The 19,962-nt window shown below is 41.5% G+C and overlaps 2 protein-coding genes across 2 annotated transcripts in view; both read right to left on the bottom strand.

Annotated features, from left to right (window-relative positions):
- Nucleotides 1–19,962, bottom strand: part of LOC311042422 (NACHT, LRR and PYD domains-containing protein 3-like) — a 447,659-nt gene that overhangs the window by 125,764 nt on the left and 301,933 nt on the right. The window lies entirely within an intron of this gene.
- paqr7b (progestin and adipoQ receptor family member VII, b) overlaps nucleotides 14,656–19,962 on the bottom strand; it is a 19,280-nt gene continuing 13,973 nt past the window's right edge. The window contains exons 3-5 of the mRNA XM_084053164.1: nucleotides 19,129–19,277; nucleotides 18,177–18,558; nucleotides 14,656–15,355 (exon numbers count right to left, since the gene is read on the bottom strand). Of these exons, the coding sequence (XP_083909290.1) occupies nucleotides 15,044–15,355; nucleotides 18,177–18,558; nucleotides 19,129–19,277 (843 nt within the window). The 3' untranslated portion in view covers nucleotides 14,656–15,043. The remainder of the gene's footprint in view (nucleotides 15,356–18,176; nucleotides 18,559–19,128; nucleotides 19,278–19,962) is intronic.

Below are 19,962 nucleotides of genomic sequence, written 5' to 3'. Positions count from 1 at the left end.
AAAACAATTTCAGTCTTTACTTTGGGGACCTTTAGCATGAGCCATTCATTGGAGCGTGTCCTATATGTTATAGATTTCCATTCCAGCAGAGAAGTAGAGTTATGCTTACACAGTTTGTTCAGAGTACAAGTTCACTGAGTTAACGATCTCCTCAGAGACATCGTGATGGTCAAACGCACTGACAATATTACGTGGTCTCACTCTCAGAACTGGGGTGCTCCTTCCATTCCGACATCTCACCACTCCGACTAGTGGCTTCCGCGTGCGGTTAAGGTTAGGGTTAGGGTTAGGTATAGGGTTCGTCAACGTCGGAAAGGCGACATGTCGGAAAGGAGAAATGCACCCCTCAGAACTTAATCTCAGAAGTTAATTAACACCCAGACACATGGCAGAGATGGAGACATGGCTCAATGATGCGAAGTTAAAGACTTTGATTTAAAAGCATGGAGCACCAGACCCAGCAAGGCTGCTTTTGTTCATATGTGTGCGTGTGTAGTCGATAAAGTGCTGACGCTTTAATTACAAAACGGTCTCATCAACTATGTCAGGATGTTTATAAAATGATAAAAAAGTGTCCCTCAAGTTAGGTTGTCCTCTATTGTTACATCTAGTGTACAGGTACATAACAAAACATATTTTTGTTCGGCTTCATTCAGTTAATGCAGCAGCATAGGAAATAATACTAATTGTAAAGAAAGAAATATCACCCAGTGTGAAGTGAGTGGTGCTTTTGATGAGTTCATTATGAACATGTGCTGCACTCCTGTTTGTATTTAATTAGTGTAACTGGTTGCATCTTTGTGTTGCAATCAGCTGCAGCTGTTGAGGCGAGACACACACATGTTGAGGCCGTCCGCAAACATATGGACAGACACACACACACGGTCAAATGTAGGAGTGTTTTATACTAACTAATTAAAATAAATTACATGAAAAAACACGGCCCAATCACGCATTAGAAGGACAATTTCAGTCACCAGAACCAAGTATGTAGTGTCTTCAATGAGTCTAACATGGTTCAAATGGAGTTTGAAGATACAATGGGTTTGTGTGGAAAGGGGCGTGTCTGTTAAAATGAATACCAAAAATATCAAAATACTGAATCAAGCAACTGTTAAAATGTCCCCAAACATATTTGAAAGTGAAATATCCCTTTAAGGGTATATGTTCACTGCCAACAAAACAGTAGTGCCAAACACTTTATTTAATATTGAAATATTGTATGCTTTACTTAAATGCAGGGCCGATGTCGTACAAAGTATATATGATCTGACCTTAACATACAGTGAGTGCACAGGCTTGCTGTCACCACCATCCAGAACTTGAACATGAGACTGTGGCAGGGACAGCAACAGGAGATGACATCTCCTCCAGCATTGCCTCTGTCTCATTGCACTTCTTGTCTTCATAGTTTTTCTTGAAAAAGTGTCTTAATATCCACCGTTACACTTTCTCACAATGTGACACGTTGTGTGCCTGTAGATCTGCTATTTTCACTATATTTGAACATTTCTGAACATTTCTGATTATATTTGATTAAATTTGATTTGATTTGATTTGATTTGATTTGATTTGTTATTTTTGGAGATGTTCTAAATTTCAATAGAGCAATGCATTGATATTAAAAAAGAAAACATACTTCATAATTTGTACTTTTGAATACTAGTGTGTCATTAAAATGTTCAAAAAGTATTCTTATATACAAAGAGTTCTACAGTATCTACAAACGTATGTACAAACTACAACCCCACAATGGGTTGTGATGGGACATGTTGTGAGCTTGTACTTGTGAGCTAGTTTCGCCATTCGACACCATCATACAACAAAGTTTGATTGATTGATTGTATAATTTATTAACAGTTTGCGAAAAAAGTACAGAGGTACAGTTATACAATAAAATGCTAAAAGGAAAACGCAAAAAGCCCTGCAGGCTTGTTTCCATTGTGGTCCTATGTATTCAATTCATCAAGACATAAATCCTAGTTGTGAGGTCTATAGTAGTAGTCTGATTAGTTTGTTTTGAGAGGTCTGTAATTTTGATTTTAGTGACTTTGAGGTGCTAGAGTACCATGAGGTGCATGCATAGTCAAAATGACATTGGATGACATGGATGAGTGCTCCATGTGTCCTCAGTGCATTTCTACTGACCAACGAGGAGAAAGTAATAGGATTTAAGTTATTAATGATCAACCTGGATATGTCACGGTCCGCTCCCCAGCCTCTGGACATTGTCTGTGCATCTGTTTTTTTTTATAAAGTGCAGACGCAGACCAAAACGGTATCATCAACTCTTTGTTCAGACAATGTAGCAGCATAGGAAATAATAATAGTGAAGACAAAAGAAAGAGAGAGAGAGAGAAAAACAAGCAACAAAAGTCAGTAGTTTTATACTAATATGATATTAAAGATACATCAGCTTATGTACAACTAGAGTTTCGGGGGGCTACGCCCCCCTCAACCCCAGCCGCGCACGGGGCCCAGCGTGGCCGCGTGTATATTGGGGGACCCAAATCGCCGGAGTAAAACTGTGGAAAAGTTTTTTTGAAAAAGGAAAAAATTAGAAGAAATAATATTTTTTATGTTTCAGGGGGTCCACAGGGGGTCCGCGGACCCCCTGCTGGTCCACTGACCCCCTGTGGAGTGTTGGGACGCGCGGGGACACCCCTGGAACATTGCGGACCCCTTCGGTGTTTTTTTTTTTTTCATGAAGGTGGTTGCTTGTTTCTGGCGCTTGTTTTTAGAGAACCTGGCATGCCTGGCAACCCGACTGACATCACTGACGTATCCTTGGTATTTGTACTTCCGGGTTGCATAATGATGACATCACTGTCGAGTCCTTTGGTGTCATGAACCTATAGCCTGGTTTGTTTACCAGATTAGCCTGGGCAACGTGCTGTGCTGTGGCCGTCACTGTTTGTTTGTGTGTTTGGGATGAACATGGCACGTGAAGGACGGACATATTGTGATCGAGACATGAGTGAAGTGAAAGTAACGGCCTGGGTGGAACAAAGGAGGTACGTAAGAAGGGGGGGGGGGGTTGAAGCAAAGGAGCTGCGTGTGTGGTGTTGTGGAGGAGATGGGCAGAGTGCAATGGCGGCCGCTCGTGTTGTTTCGGCGAAACCCGTCGCCGTTCGGTGTCGGTGGTGTGCACGGTAAACGGTGAAAGTGATTCACCTTCCGTTTTGTCCGACATTTGGTGAGTAGAATTAATTATGTTGCGCGGTGGAAAAGGTGTAGTGAGCAATGAGATGTCCCCTACGCGACGCGTAAATTCAGCGCGGCCGCCGTGGCGAGTCAGTTGGCGACATGTGGTCTGGCGGTGCGTTGTTTAGTCGATAACAGAGCTGTGGGGTGTCCTCACCGAGGGTGCGGAAGTCGGTCGGCATTTATATAGTTAGATGTACAGAAGATGCATGGCATATATATACCATCAGCATTTATCGGTAGCTGCCACAGTACCATACTGTAGTTATATACACAACACCACAGTACCATACAACAGTCCATAGGAGCAGTAAATAGTTTTAAGGTGCAAAACAGACGACTGTGAGTCTGTCAGTGGGGCTGTGGGATCTGTAGATGTGGTTGTGGTTGGTCCCAAGTCTGCATGTTTGGGTGTACACTTCCCTGGGTATGGGTTAGTTATTAATGTCAAGAATCAGGGGGCAGAGAGAGAGAGAGAGAGAGAGAGAGAGAGAGAGAGAGAGAGAGAGAGAGAGAGAGAGAGAGACACACACACACACACACACACACACACACACACACACACACACACACACACACACACACACACACACACACACACACACACACACACACACACACACACACACACACACACACACACACACACACACAGAGAGAGAGAGAGAGAGAGAGCGAGAGACAGAGAAAGCATGTAATCACTTGTCGTTTGCGAGTCACATCACTGTTTGCATGAGTGAATTAACCTTGTGATACTGTCTGTCTGTCTGTCTGTCTGTCTGTCTGTCTGTCTGTCTATCTGCTGCTTGGAACTGGGAGATCTGCAGGGGGAGGGGCGGCTGTAAAACTGACGACGCTTGCAGCTCACCTCCGCTCTCCCGTATTGTTGAACAGTTAATGCAAGTAAAACCAGTCAGTCACACACTACAAAATGCTACCAAATAAACAACCATCAGTGCTGCTGCTGCTGCAGTTTAGAGGAAAGAAGGTGACTTATGTGTGCTATCTTTTGTTACAGATATTTTATGTAGGCCAAAAAAAGGACAACGATTTCGCAATAGCCCAGACAGATTGCTAAAGGGGATTCAACGGCTAGATGAATTTAATCATCAACCCCCCCCCCCCCTTTATTAATTGTATGCATCCTGGTATTTGCACCCAACTTGCACTCTAACTAAAAAGGCTTTAATTCTATAATTGTTATATTATTATTGCTTTTTCTGTAAAGCACTTACGCTTTATTTATTTTTTTGCTCTGTAAACCACTTTGAGCTGCATTCATGTCATGAAAGGTGCTTTTGAATGCATATTCAGCATTTTCACATGTTGCTGAGATGTGAAACATGCTGAAAAAGTGAGTTGTGTGTGTTTTACTTAATGAAAAAAAAAAGTTGAGCCCCCATAGCCGCTACGCACATAAATCGGCGCGCCTGATCACCACCACCATCCTTAACATACAGTGAGTGCACAGGCTTTCGATCACCACCATACAGATCATGAACATGAGACGGTGGCAGGAACAGCAACAGTCCTCCAGCATTGCCTCTGTCTCATTGCACTTGTCTTCATTCTGTTTCTTGAAAAAGTGTCTTAATATCCACCGCTCCGCTTTCTCACAATGTGACGCGTTGTGAGCTTGTAGATCTGCTATTTTCACGATATTTCAACATTTCTGATTTTATTTTATTGTATCTTATTTATCTTTGGAAAAGTTCTAAATTTCAATAGAGCAATGCATTGATATTAAAAAGAAAACATACTTCATAATTTTTGAAAACATATTTCAAAAATGTTCTACTTATCTACAAACTACAAGCCCACAATGGGTTGTGTTGGGACATGTTGTGAGCTTTTACTTTGGCTAGTTTCCCCAATGCGACACCATCATACCACAAAATAATAGGGCTTAAAGGGAGAATAGGTAACTTTGAGCCTAAATTTAAAAAATATATATACATATTTATTTAGCATTGTTTCCAGCTATCAGCCACTATATAATTATGCAGGTGTGTTTTCCTGCAGAAAGACACATCCCTCTGTCTGTATTTTGTTTTTTTTCCCCACTGTTTATGTTGACATTCCACTGTTTATATTGACATTCATCACTTGCAGGGATTGGAAAGTCTGTGGGGGGAGAGGGGGTGGGGCTCGGCCAGAGCTCTTAATTGATCCCTTTGAACTTCAATGGGGTTGTGCATTGAGTTGATTGATATGGCCATAAAAGTGTCAACCTCGTTAGCGCTCTCTCTAATCAATGAATGCATCAAAGACAGCAATCAATTTGATACCTGTCAGAGAGGGGAGGGGGGAGTGTGTGTGTGTGTGTGTGTGTGTGTGTGTGTGTGTGTGTGTGTGTGTGTGTGTGTGTGTGTGTGTGTGTGTGTGTGTGTGTGTGTGTGTGTGTGTGTGTGTGTGTGTGTGTGTGTGTGTGTGTGTGTGTGTGTGTGTGTGTGAACAAACACAGATCTGCAAAGTTAACTAGTATCCCTTTAAGTAATACATGATCAACCTGGATATGTCACGGTCCGCTCCTCAGCCTTTGGACTTTGGGCTGTATTTATCTGTTTTTGGACATTTATTCCTCTCCTCTGTTTGTGTTCCATGTTGGGTTTAGGTGTTCAGTCATGTTTACTTGTTAAGTTTCGATAGCTCTGTGTTTAAGTATGTTCTGTGTATAGATCGTGTAGTCTCTGCCCTGGTAACTGTTACCTGTCGTGTCTCATCTTTATTATTATTAACTCTTGATTGATTGATTGATTGAATATTTTATTGACAATATTTTATTTTTGTAAAAAGTACAGACAGAATGTAACAAAAGAATGCCAAATAGATAATCACAACCCACCTGTGTTCTGTTTGCCCCAGCCTATCCTTTTTAAAAAAAACTATCACGAGTGATCTTTTTTTTAGCAACGCCCTGATTTACTTTTGAATCTTTTCCGGTACAATAACTAAGGGAACCATACTGTGCCATGTAATATATTTCATGGGTTCTGAGCTTGTTTCCATAATGTTTTCAGAACCTAATTTGGGCCCTGCTCACAAGGTAGTACTAACCCTGAGTTCTGTGAATCCGGAATTCAGGATTCATATCAGAGATCTTGAAAACAATAGCAAGAATAGCTGAGCAGCTGAGCAGATATTTTCACTCAGTATTTCTTTATGATGTATTCCCCCTTCAGGAGGGTTTTTGGTTATAATGGAAACAGAGATGAAAAACAAATCACAACTTCACAGGTTATGGTAAGTTCCAGGTAATGAAGGTTCTGGGTTACCTTTCATAGTGGAAAAGAACGATTAGTGAGATGAAAACTCACTCAGATTGCTACTTTGTAGCAAGAACATCTGTTCACTATTTAACTGTCATGTTTTGGAAAAGAGCTCAATAATGAATAATGAATGAGAGAGTTTGGACGCCGATAGCCGAGAGATTAATGCAAGTACCACATAGGTACTTGTATCGCTTGCTGACATCTGTTTTGAAAGGTAATGGTGCATGTACCACCAATATATCAATATATCACCTTTATCCAAAGTCCTTTACAGTGTGCATTACATTCACATGCACTCTCGCTCGCATGCACGCACGTACGCACGCACGCACGCACGCAGGCACGCACGCACGCACGCACGCACGCACGCACGCACGCACGCACGCACGCACACACACACACACACACACACACACACACACACACACACACACACACACACACACACACACACACACCTTAAAATCTGGGAACTGCCCACTACAACCACAACCTCTCTATTTATTTGTGTGTTTGTCAGTCTGTAAAATCCATGTAGTGTGAATAAGGTGTTGCCTGTGCATGCCTGATAATATCTATGTTGAGTTTGTGTTTGGCAGTTAGCCATCTGTAGGTCTGATATATCACCTTCCTGTTTTGGGAGGATTCTTTGTTAGTTTAATAAAATACCTTTTGAGTTGAACTGCTGCGCCTCAGTCTTCCTGCTTTCCGTGTCAAAAATAGCAGATGAACAACGTGTCACAACGGGTCTTATCAAATTCAACTTGAACTTTCAAGAGTTTGTGAATTAAAGCCTTTTTAGTTAGAGTGCAAGTTGGGTGCAAATACCAGGGTGCATGTAGGGTGCACGTACGGGTGCAAGTACAATGTTTCAATGTCAGGAACACATTTTCATCAAGACCTGTGAGGACCTTTTTGCACCCTAAATAAAAAAGGTTTTAATTTCCTCTTCTCCTGTGCCTCTGTTCTTTTAGTTATAAGTGCCCTGCTCCTGTGATGCAACAAACCTGTCTGAACCTGGCTAAACCCATTTAGACCTAAGGCCGATTTTACAAACACCTTCTAAATCCTAGTTTTCTGAATAACAAACTAAAATACATACAGTAGCCACAGATACCATGTTTTTACTAGCATCTATCTAATATCTATAGGTTTAATCTACCCAGCAGCACATAACGTGATTAAAACCAGCCCCTCCCATGAACAACATTTATTCCAATACTACAATGGACCATTCTGCATAATGAGCACTGCTTTTATACTGTAATTATATGCTAATACTTGTGTAAGCTACTTTTACTCAAGTGATGTTTTGAATACATTAATGGTTGTAAAACATTGTCTACCTTGTGGTATTGATACTCTTACTTGAGTACAATATCAGAGTACTCTTCCATTATTCAAAACCTCTCATCTCTTCATCTCCTTTGCTATGTGGAGCAGAGCAGTCAGTACGCTGCTGCCCTCTGCTGTCTGTGTGGAGTATTGCCCCATAGACAGGAACGTGTTCATCTGTTGGAACCTGCTTCACTTTTCTTTTCATTCATTTGTTTATTTGGGAGTTTTTTTTTTGATTGATTGATTGAATACTTTTTAGTCAGAAGTGTAAACAGCATGTGGTACAGCAAGACATTGAGACTATAAGAATAACACTAAAACGTCCTGGGGACTTGTTTCCATTGTGGTCCTATGTATGCAATTCATCAACATAGCATGAAACACAATAGTCATGAACAAATACAAACACTGCATGTACAAAGGAGATATAATTACATGTACCTCCCCTTGTTGTCTCCTGATAGATGCTTTTTCAGGCCAGTTTTGGAAGAAACCAGTGTTTCACATCCTTTAATGGATGCTGTTCCAAATTCCACACATGTTGGTGGCAGAGCAGTAGAATGAGCATTTTCTCATGTTTGTTCTACATTTGGGTGGTAGCTCCTACCAGATCATGGTCGCTCCATCACGTGTTGTGATTGTCACTCGCTTTGGAGAAGTAGGCTTAGTTAGTCAGGTATGAGGGTATTAAGGGCACTGTCCCTTTGACTATCTTAAATACCAATCCCATTGATATTTGCTTAATCCTGTCTTCTACCCTGAGCCATCCCAGACTAAATGTATTCACCCTGTCTTCCACCCTGAGCCATCCCAGACTAAACTTAACCCTGTCTTCTACCCCGAGCCATCCAAGACAAAACGTATTAACCCTGTCTTCTACCCTGAGCCTTCCCAGACTAAACTTGAGCCTGTCTTCTACCCCGAGCCATCGAAGACAAAACTTATTAACCCTGTCTTCTACCCTGAGCCATCTCAGACTAAACTTAACCCTGTATTCTACCCTGAGCCATTCCAGACTAAATGTAACCATGAGCCATCCCAAACTAAACTTAACCCTGTCTTCCACCCTGAGCCATCCCAGACTAAACTTAACCCTGTCTTCTACCCCGAGCCATCCAAGACAAAACGTATTAACCCTGTCTTCTACCCTGAGCCATCTCAGACTAAACGTAACCCTGTATACTACCCTGAGCCATTCCAGACTAAATGTAACCATGAGCCATCCCAAACTAAACTTAACCCTGTCTTCTACCATGAGCCCTCCCAGACTAAACTGAACCCTGTCTTCTACCCTGAACCATCCCAGACTAGCAAGTGTGTGGTCATGGACAACATGTATAAATTAACAATGCCTATAATGCACTGCAAATACACAGGATTTAGCAAGAGATGCTAGTAACAAAACAGAGCATACAGTAAAACGTCAATACAGTCAAACACCATAAATACCATAATAAATTACAAAATAGGGTTACAAGCAAGAATTCAGTCTGAGACTATGCCGTGTTTTTATCATGGTCACACTCGACTTTCATAATGTTCTAATTATGTCAATAAAAGTTCAAATTAAAGGTTTGAACACATTTGACACACAGTCTTGGTTTGTTACGTCTAATGTTTTGAGTGGAGTTTATGGGTCACAGATGTGTTCCTCGTAAAGTAGAGGCATACGTGTAAGCAGCAGGTTACAGGTTTCATGGTTGTAGGTAAAAACGAGGGATGACATGCCTGGCCAAAGTTCACATTTTCAATCGATTCTTATAGCGCCCCCCTTTGGCCAATTCATCTATAAAGATGTAAATGTGACCTGTAAATGTGTACATGTTTTCGTCATCGGCAGCATAAACACGGAACACGCAAAACATACATTACTGTAACACTTTATTTACTTAAATACAACAGAATATTAGTACAGTCATTATAACCACATACAGTATTGTACTGTTCTTTTTTTTAAAATAGGCATAAAACATTCTGGTCCCACTGGCCCCGTCCCCAGGTACACATACATACAGTATAGGGTACATTTGGCTATCACCAGTGCCAACGCACACAGATACATACAGGGTACATTTGGCTATCACCAGTGCCATGATTTGTATAAAAGTTCAGAACACCCAGGCAGTGCACAATAACATCAGGTCAGTAGTGTCATTTAATGAGTTTTAACATTTAACATTTTTATAAGGATTCCTGACCAGGATTAAAGCTTATTATGTGGAATATATCGTTGCTGTCGGGCAGAAACCTCTCATCTCCATATTTGAACGTTTTTATGTGTTTCTTTCGTAACTTAATACCCTACTTTGTCGTACAGTGTCACACAAAACTAGGAATAAATACAAGCTCAAATCGTGTTCACATTTTCAACTTGTAGATCTTCTATTTTTGCTATTTAAAAAAAAACTTCCTGAAAAGTAACAGTTGTGGACATATGAGGTTTCCACCTGACAGCAACGACATGGCAAGTAACTCATTACTGTGGAAACCACTTAAAGCTGCACTCTGGAACTTTCCTGCTTCACCCCAGATTCAAACCGGGGGTCTCCTGCGCAAGCGCTGCATATTTGTTTTGTTGTTTTACCACTGAGCCAATAGAGCCTACCTGCTTGCTCAGGGGAGAAACTGAATGTTGACCCTCAGGCTAGCGCCACTTGTCAAACCACACACAGGATCTAAAACGTCTCAATAGAAGAGCAGGGAGACAAAATACAACCACCACAATTGTATATGTTATAATGTATTAATATACTCTACCGTACATATTTTACAAAATAACATTGTATTCCCACAAAAAAAGTTACATAGTACAGCCTTAATATCATGTCAACCTGTTGCATGATTGTGAGAGGAGTTCAATGTTTTGCGTTGGTCATAGCCTCACTGCCGCTGTAACAGAGTCATTGGCACAAACTGTGGCGGAGATTAGATCGCTGATGTCAACCAAAAGTCCTGAACTCATGACATCAGCGGCAGCCCCCCTACGAGGGGAAGGGGCGTTATGCTGCGTTCACACTGGCAGCGACAAAGCTAGTCTACAGGCCACCGTTCATTTTCAATGGAAGCCGGCGGCATGAGGATACAAAGCGACGTAGCTCTGCTACAAAATCTACAAAGCTACAATCCTAGTGGAGCTGGCTTCAACTGCAGCTATAGAGCTACAAAAAAAAGTCGTCACCTTCTTAAACTAATGGCCATTTTTTGAGGAAAATGTAATTTTTGCCTAAGTCAGCTCCTCATGACACTGGCCACCTCTGGTAAAATCGCCTATCACCTAATTGAAAAGGATCATGCTGTTCCCTCCCATTTTAGTAGAATGGCCTATCTCCCTAGTGTGACTTAGGCCAAAATAGGCTTTTTTTTGCCTAAGTCACATGGTTTTGTGACTTAGGCCAAATGATTTACTGATTTACTCTAGACTTAGGCATTTGTTTTGGCCTAAGTCAAGTTTAATCATATTTAAACCTATTTACATCTCTTATGCTACATAACTGACAGACAGTCATAATTTGTTATAAACGTTTTGGGTGAAATGATTAAGAAATATCATATAGTTTTGTTCTGGATCAGTTTTTATTTTTTTTCTGAAAAAGAACGTATGCCATTAGTTTAAGAAGGTGACAAAGTGTTGTTTAACCACACAATTCCTTCTTGTAAATGGGGTAGTTACGCGTGTATTGTTTTTTTTTAACCCCAGGCTTCATATTTTCCTTTATATTTTTCTTGCACTCGCCCCAACAAGCGTGTCGCTCAACACTCGGACAGCGACTTAGCGACAGGAATGCCGTGTCGCTTTGTATCTTTTTGTAGCTGCCAGTGTGAACCCAGCATTACTATTTTGTCATGTTTGTCATTTTATGTGACATCAGGGTATATGTTTGTTTCTTTTCTCTTCTCCGCCACAACAAAAGCAGCGTGTCACCAAACAAACTTCTATAGAAACCAGAAAGTAGCTCACTGGTTCTCAAACCTTTTTAATTCCAAGGACCCCTATAACTCTGAGTGTACCAGTGGAACCAAATGGCTGGTACACTCTCAGAGTTACAGACCTGTAAGGGTCCATTCGGAACACCCTCAGGGAACCATGAGGGTCCCTGGACCCCTCTTTGAGAACCACTGCAGTATAGCTGATCATGAATAGACGGGTGGGAACCTGGGACAAGACAGGATTTGACAAAAATACGGGGGGGAAAAAAACAGAACATGTGTGGGAAATGAGTGGTCACGGTTTTATATTCACAACACAAGAAAGCAGTGCAAGGCGACGCTCTAGACATTCACATCTGAACCACATACCAACACATGTAAACTCAAAGACATGCTTAGAAGCACACGCACACGCACACGCACACGCACACACACACACACACACACACACACACACACACACACACACACACATTAAATTAAAATTGCCGCTGTCAGGCAGAAACCTTGTATTTCCACATTACCATTTTTAATAAATTAATGCCCTACTTGTCATACAACCGTGTTGTGTAAAAGCTAGGTTTGAAACATTGTGAAAGTGGTTAAAGTCTGTCTGTGGGTTTTTATAAATATGTATATCAATATAAAGTATTAACAAGAGCTTGTGACAAAATAATAACCACGTTGGGTTTCCCATTTCCTGAAAAGTAACGGTCTCGGACATAGGCCTACAAGGTTTCCAACGGACAGTGACGATATACAGATACACCAGAACAACATACTCTCATAGGGCTTTATAGCAAGTCAGTCAAGTCTAACAAACCAACCAAAATAACAATGCACACGAAGGCATTGACATCATGGGGCGTGAAAAGGCAAACGCTGCAGTACCAGCCCTCTTTGAGTACAAAAAAAACAACATTGTCAAAACACAGACATCATAGTAAATCTTGGGCACAGAATTCTTCTAGTGTTGAGTGCCAGCCTCATTGCTCTGCACCGTTCACTAACACAGAGAAGGTCTCCCTTTAGTATAGAGGTACGTTTGGCTTGCAAACTAGTTCTTAACGGTGCTGTAAGTGATGTTTTGGCCAAAACAAAACATTTTTTTTGTTAAATAGTTATATGGTTCTATATTCTCAAAAGTAATCGATGCTACAAAAGCAATTGCAGACAACATTTGAATTGGAACTATAAAAATGTAACCCATTTAGACCGATTTTTAAAAACGCCTTCTAAATCCAAACCCAAGTTTTCTATATACATAGCAACATCTAAAATGACACAGATGCTTTCCCGGGTTGAAGGGTATAAGAACGTATAAGCTTTTCAGCTCTAAATGGGTTTACTAAACCCTCTCCTGAAGGGATGGAATCGGTGTCCCACCTGAAAATGTATTTTCTGTTTACTAAAGAGCTGGAGAGACTGGGAGACTGCCGTTGCTGGACAAAATGTGCTATAGCATTGTTTACTATAGGAATATAGAGCTATTCGAGTCTCATTTTAACAGAAACATATCACTTCCAGCACTCATTCGGTAATATATTGTGGCACAGTGTTTTACCGCCATGAAAAAAAAGGGACACAAATGCAAACGTCCCTGTTTTTGAGGTCAAAAGAGCATTTCATAAAAGTACAGCAGGAAGCCAGTTAGTGAGAGAGAGAGAGCAGAAGCCTTGAAATATCATGAGACACAAAATTACAAAAATAAATACGCTGAATAAAGAGCCGCAATTTGATTAGGTGAGGCGGGTCACGATACATATCAAAACATGGTTATGTTCGGTTAAAAAAAGGCATTCTTAATACATGTTGACTCAATTTGTCTGCTCGATGCGTTAAAGAGCTCATATCTTATTTGTCGAGCTGCAACATTCTTTCAGAATCTTTAGTGAAAACCAGTGGTGTAAAGTAACTAAGTACATTTACCGTACTTACCGGTAAGTACAATTTTGAGGTATTTGTACTTTACTTGAGCATTTCCAATTTCCAATACCTTTACTTCTACTCCACTACATTTCGGATCCAAATATTGTACTTTTACTCCCCTATCTTTATTTGAAAACTTGAGTTACTAGTTACTTTGTAGATTTGGATTATTATTACAAAATATACATTTACCCACTAGCCCTGTATACATTTCGGCCATTTGAAAATAGCCATTGTGAGCTTGTAGATTGTAGCTATTTTCATTTGAAAACTTGAAATGGGACGTTCTGCATAATGAGTACTTTTAGTTTTGGTACTTTAAGTACATTTTGATGCCAATAAGTTTGTACTTTTACTCAAGTAGCCTAAATAATGTGAGTACCTTTTCAACCACTGGTGAAAACTACTTTGGAGGCCAAGATGATTCTCACCAGAGAGAATGGTGATTTCTTTCTTTTTTTGGAGATAATAGCTTGTGGAAAAAATAAAACAATCACTTTTTCTTCATGACCACTTGTGTCCTTCATTTTACCATGTGCAAAGATGTTCTGCCGTGTCTATCACAAGTACAACCTGTTCTGCAAGAAACAAAAAAACTAAAAGAGAAAAGAATAAAATCTTTTTTTTTCCATGGTCAGTCACAAAAATACACAGTTACTGGAATAACACTTTGCCCAGCAGGACACTGTCGTTTGGCAGGCCACATGAACAACATTAAAAACCATAGGTTTGTCAGGAACAAACCGCTGACGTCAACCCATTAAGAACGCATACCGTGTCATTTTAGATGTTTATAGCTATAACCATAATTTTATACTTTGGGCTATTCAATAATAGCAGATCTACAAGCTCGTAGCGCGGCACCGAGTGCCGCGCTACGAGCTTGTAGATCTGCTATTATTGAAAAAATCTTGAACATTTGTGTTGAATAATGTTTTAATTTTTTAAAACAACATTTTTAACTCAAATCTTTGCTTCTGGGGGGGTCCCTAGAACAACATATGTTGATGGGGATCGGCGGCCAAAAACATATCACTTTGGGGGGTCCTTGACAAGAAAAAAAGTTGGATCACCACTGATATAGCAACTATAGTTTTTCAGAAAAATTAATACATTTTGTTGAGACATTTGACAAAGGTTTGCACAATTTTTCAAAAAATAGCAGATCTACAAGCTTGTAGATCTGCTATTTTTGAATAGCCCAAAGAAATCTTAAAATGACACAGTATGCGTTCCCGGTCTTAATGGGTTAAACAACGTGAACATTTAAAACTGTAATGCATCGTCTCTCCAGTGTAAAAAAACAAACAAATCAAGACCGCTTTGCGTTGTCCTCTCGGTCCTCCTCCTCCTCCTCCTCCTCCTCCTCCTCCTCAGTGCTCCTTCTTCTCCAGGAGGGAGGCGCGCACGCGCTTGCGCACGTAGAAGGCGGTGAGCGCGCTGCAGCAGGCGGTGAAGATGAAGAGGGCGACGGCGTCGTGCGCCAGGTCGCCGTGCAGGCGCTCGTAGAGCGGCCGGCGCTCGGTGAAGTCCGTGCGCAGCGCCTCGATCTGCACCAGCGTGCACAGCACCAGGAACACGTGGAAGATCTGGTGGCCCTGGCCCACGAAGTCACAGCGGCCCGGGAACCAGCGCTCCGGGTGCGGGTAGGCGAAGAAGTAGGCGCTGGCCAGGAAGAACAGCACCTGGTAGCAAAGGGTTGCCAGATTGGGGGAAAATGTTAAGATTTATCCTACCGGAAGGCATATACTGTTGGCGATGTTTGCCTCTACCAGCAGGGGGGGCAAAGGAAATATATGAACATATATGTTTTTATATATGTAACATATATGTTTATCATATATGTGACATATTCAAAATTGGCCGCCTGTATATATGTGGACGTATATAAGATAAGGGTTTGCCCCCCCCACCCCCCCCCCTAGAATCGCCACTGCAGGAAGGCTTACATTTATTGTATTTTAAATAAAACTATCATACACAGACAAAAAAAGATGTTGTTGTTGTCGGGCAGAAACCTTTTATCTCCATATTGTAACTTTTTGTGTTTTTTTGTAAATTAATGCCCTACCTGATCATAGTAGCCTACAGCGTCACACAAAAGTATCAAATATGATACTTTTGCGTTTCGAGCAGAAGCTCGAAACGCAGCATGATTTATTTATTTTTTTGCATTTTTTTATTTGAATCCTGAAAAGTAGCATTTTTGGACAAATAAGGTTTCCACGATATAATAATCCCAGGTATAAATATGCAACTTCACTAAAATAGCGAATTTCAAGGTTTTATGTGTCACTACTCATACTGTCACAGTCACAGACTTTTGTATCATTGATTGTCTCTAGGTCTTGTATTTCTACGCATTTGTTTCCCCTGGTCTAGTTTTCTTGGTTCTATGTTTCTGTTTGCTCCAGCTGTATCACATTTGTAATCAGCCTTCATGTGTATATCAGCTTTGTTCTCCAGTCAGTCCTTGTTGAGTCATGTTTTGGTTTGTTTGTTTTAGACATGTTCTTGTCTTTGTTCACCTGTGTCACCTGTATTAAAGGGATAGTTCACAAACAAATTTATCCTTTTTACTATCGATTAGTCACCCCATGGAGACTTGAATTCATGGATATGTTTTAGTTTTTGTCGCATTCCTAAGCCAATACTCTGATGACCAGCGGACCAGTAGGCAGCGGTTCCAGTTGGAATCTCCTATCGGAATCGCTGCCGGTCATCAAATTATTGGCTTAGGAATGCGACAAAAACAAAAAAAACTCCATGGATTCAAGTCTCCATGGGGTGACTAATTGATAGAAAAAAAGTCATGTTGAACTATCCCTTAAATGCCAGTGTTAGATTGTGTTCTTACTACCCGCCTTGCTGTCTGTGTTTGGGTTCTCGCCACACCAGAACCTGACACATGACACAAGAAGCTAAATGCAATTTAATGTGCTACAAACAACAATGACAATGAGAGAAAAAACTTAAATAATCCTCATCAGCATGGCATAGTAAGGGCAGGGAGGAAGATGTATGTGTAAAGAGGCATATAAATGTGATGCGCAATAAAGCACAGTCATTTATCTGTTTATTGTAAGCAACAACCTTGTTTGACATGCCTATTTTAGAAGAAAACACCAAACATACGCTGTGTGGATGCAGGCAACTTCCTGGACCCTACGCAAATAAAAGCCTCAAAAGCTGCTGCCATGGCAGCGCGTACGTCATGCATCAAGCATAATGACTGATTGGAAAGACACAACCTGCCTTTTTTAAATGCCTCCAAGTACAGATCTAGGATCAGATTTCCTTTACTCAATCCGTATTGTGAGAAGCCAAACCAGATCCCACCACCAGATCCCTGAACAGCTTCCATCAGGCTACTGTCTGACTGTTGACCAAGGCCTGATCACCGGCTGATCACCAGGCTGGCCTGTCGACGATAACACTTTCCTTGACCACTTAAACCCCAGCATGATGCATCTTTATCGTATAGGCTCTATTCACAGCAGCCATATTGTAAAGACATTCACAGGTGTTGCCAATGATACTAATGAAGGCTCCGTTCCATTCTGCTCAGAGTCAGGGTGCTGATATTGTTGCATGTTGGCTCACTGGAAACACTCTGCTTCACCAGTGGGTCTACAGTTGGGGTCCAGGGACCCTCATGGGCTTCCTGTAAGGGTCCATTTGGTTCCATTTGTACGCTCTCAGAGTTATGGGGTCGTGGAAACCACTGTGCTAGACTAAATGGAACAGAGCCTTCATTAGTATCATTGGTAACACCTGTGAAGGAAGTGATAATATGGCTGCTGTGCATAGAGCCTACCTGTGATGTGACAATAACCTTGATTCTTGATTCTTGAATCCGCCGCTAGGGGTTTTAGTGAATTCATGCACCTTTTTGTGAAATGGCAAAATGATCTGACATTTTGGCATTATTGATCGTAGGTCATACTGATTGTAAAATGATTGTATAATTAATACGATAATCAGTGGTGGAAAAAGTACTCAAATGTTTTACTTACGTAAAAGTAGCAATACCACATTATTAAAATACTCTGTTACAAGTACAAGGCCTGTGTTCAAAGTGTTACTTGAGTAAAAGTACAAAAGTATTGGCATTAAAATATATTTAAAGTACCAATAGTAAAAGTACTAAAATGTTTGAAAATAGCAGATCTACAAGCTCACAACGCGATGTGACCTTGTAGATATGCTATTTTCAAATAGCCTAATTTGGCTAATAAGTGGTTAATGTATGTTTTATAATATAATAATTCATATCTGCAAAGTAACTAGTAACTAAAGTGTTCAAGTAAGCGTAGTGGAGTAACAGTACCATATTTGCCTTTTGAGATGTAGCGGAGTAGAAGTAAAAGTATTGAAAATTGGAAATACTCCAGTAAAGTAAAAAAAAAAAGACCTCAAAATTGTCCTTAAGTGCAGTACTTGAGCAAATGCACTTAGTTACTTTACACCGCACTGACTGATAACGAATGAAAGCGACTGCCGAACCTGGAGGCGGTGGTAGGACACGGCCTGGTCGGAGCAGCCCTGCTCCTGCTGGTGGCAGCTGTAGATGCGGTGGAGCACGGGGCTGATGTCCAGACAGTAGGCCAGGCCCGAGGGCACCACCTGGAAGAGCTTGTGGGCGAACTTGGGCATGGAGGGGCTGGCGAACTTGCCGTAGCAGCAGCCCAGGCAGGAGAGCCAGGCGAAGAAGGCGGCGGCGGGCAGGAAGAAGCCGCGCACGCGGGCGTGCCAGCCCTCCTCGATGGCGTAGTAGTAGTGCGCCAGGGCGCTGCCGTACTGGTACACGGCCACGCCCACGTAGTCCAGGAAGTAGAAGGTGTAGTGGGAGAGCTCCGACTTGGCGGAGAGCAGGTGGGCCAGAGCGCTGCGGGGGGGGGGGGGGGACGACAACGCCGGCACAGTCATTTAGGGCGGGGGTTTTCAACCCCTTTACACATGTCAAGGTCCATCATTTATTCGGCATTTGAGCCACGGAACTGCCGTTGGATGAGATTTAGACCCTCTCAGACCCAAAACTTAGAATATTGTGTTATCGTTGGATAAGATTTTGTCAAAATAACGTTTTTTTCTACATTCTCTAATTGTGTAGACTTCTTTGATTAATAAGTAAGTAATGCAGATGTAAAATGAAACCAAATGGACCCGTATTTTACACTCTCAAGAGTTAAAGATATACTGTATAAGGGTGTCCATTTGGTTACCAACTCTCCATCATTTAGCTAGGGACCACCTGGACCAACCACTGGTGGTCCCCGACCACTGGTTGAAAAGGGGGGGGGGGGTGTGTGGAACGGTTAATAATCTCATATTCACAAAATCACAGATCTCACAGTTTTAAAATATATTATTTTGTCGCCGATTTGTTAATAAAAATAGTTGCAACCCTTTTTTTTTGTGAATAAATACATAAATTAACATATAAACAAACAAGCACCTGCAGGTGAGGTAGGTGATGGCCGCCACCAGCACAATGAAGAGGGGCTGCGAGTGCGGATCCCGCAGGAAGTCCACCGTCTCGGCGATCTCTCGGCACTTAACCAGGATGACAAACGCCGCCAGTAGGTGCGTCCACACGTTCAGCGCCTTGGTGTAGAGGTAAAATGGTAACAATGGTAAATGGTGCATTTACACAGACGCACGTGTGTATATTCACACTTATTACACAGCTTGGGTGAACGCTCCATTCTGATCGGTCAATTGACAAATTCATTCAATTCAGTTATTTTTTTAACGATGACCGCTGAGCTCAATAACAGACCTCTGTCTAATCAAAGACTGAGAGCACCTGCTCATATCAATCTGCGCTGCTTGATTTTTAGCTGTATACAACCTGGCAGCCATGTAAACAAACACACCATGTCATTTACAGCTAAACATTGCTCTCTAGAATGTTTTTGAAAACATTCGAAGCGAGAAATGAGACAATGCAGAATATTGATTCCATTTTATCAAAAAATCCTGTTGTTTTCATAGGCGACTGCGTTGCACTTGACACACCTGGCATACATTAGGGGACTACCTTCATTACTAGCGTAAGCAATGAAATCCTTCATTTTGTTGTTGCATTTGGGTCAATGTATTAATATCCTTATTAAGTAGCCGTGTAATAAGAGGGATTATCAATTGGATGCGGGTCATTATTGAGACATAAACCCCTTCTGGGTGATGAAGACCATCAGCTATGGGGGCGGCCATACCTAAGTGGTTAGTGAGCCCGCCTAGGAAGCCAGAGGCCCTGGTTGCTCCAGGTATGATTCCAGGCCAGGCC

This window comes from Gymnoscopelus microlampas (assembly GCF_963454915.1).
Source record: "Gymnoscopelus microlampas genome assembly, chromosome: 3".
NCBI classification, from domain to species: Eukaryota; Metazoa; Chordata; class Actinopteri; order Myctophiformes; family Myctophidae; genus Gymnoscopelus; species Gymnoscopelus microlampas.
This window is presented reverse-complemented; position numbering and strand designations above follow the sequence as displayed.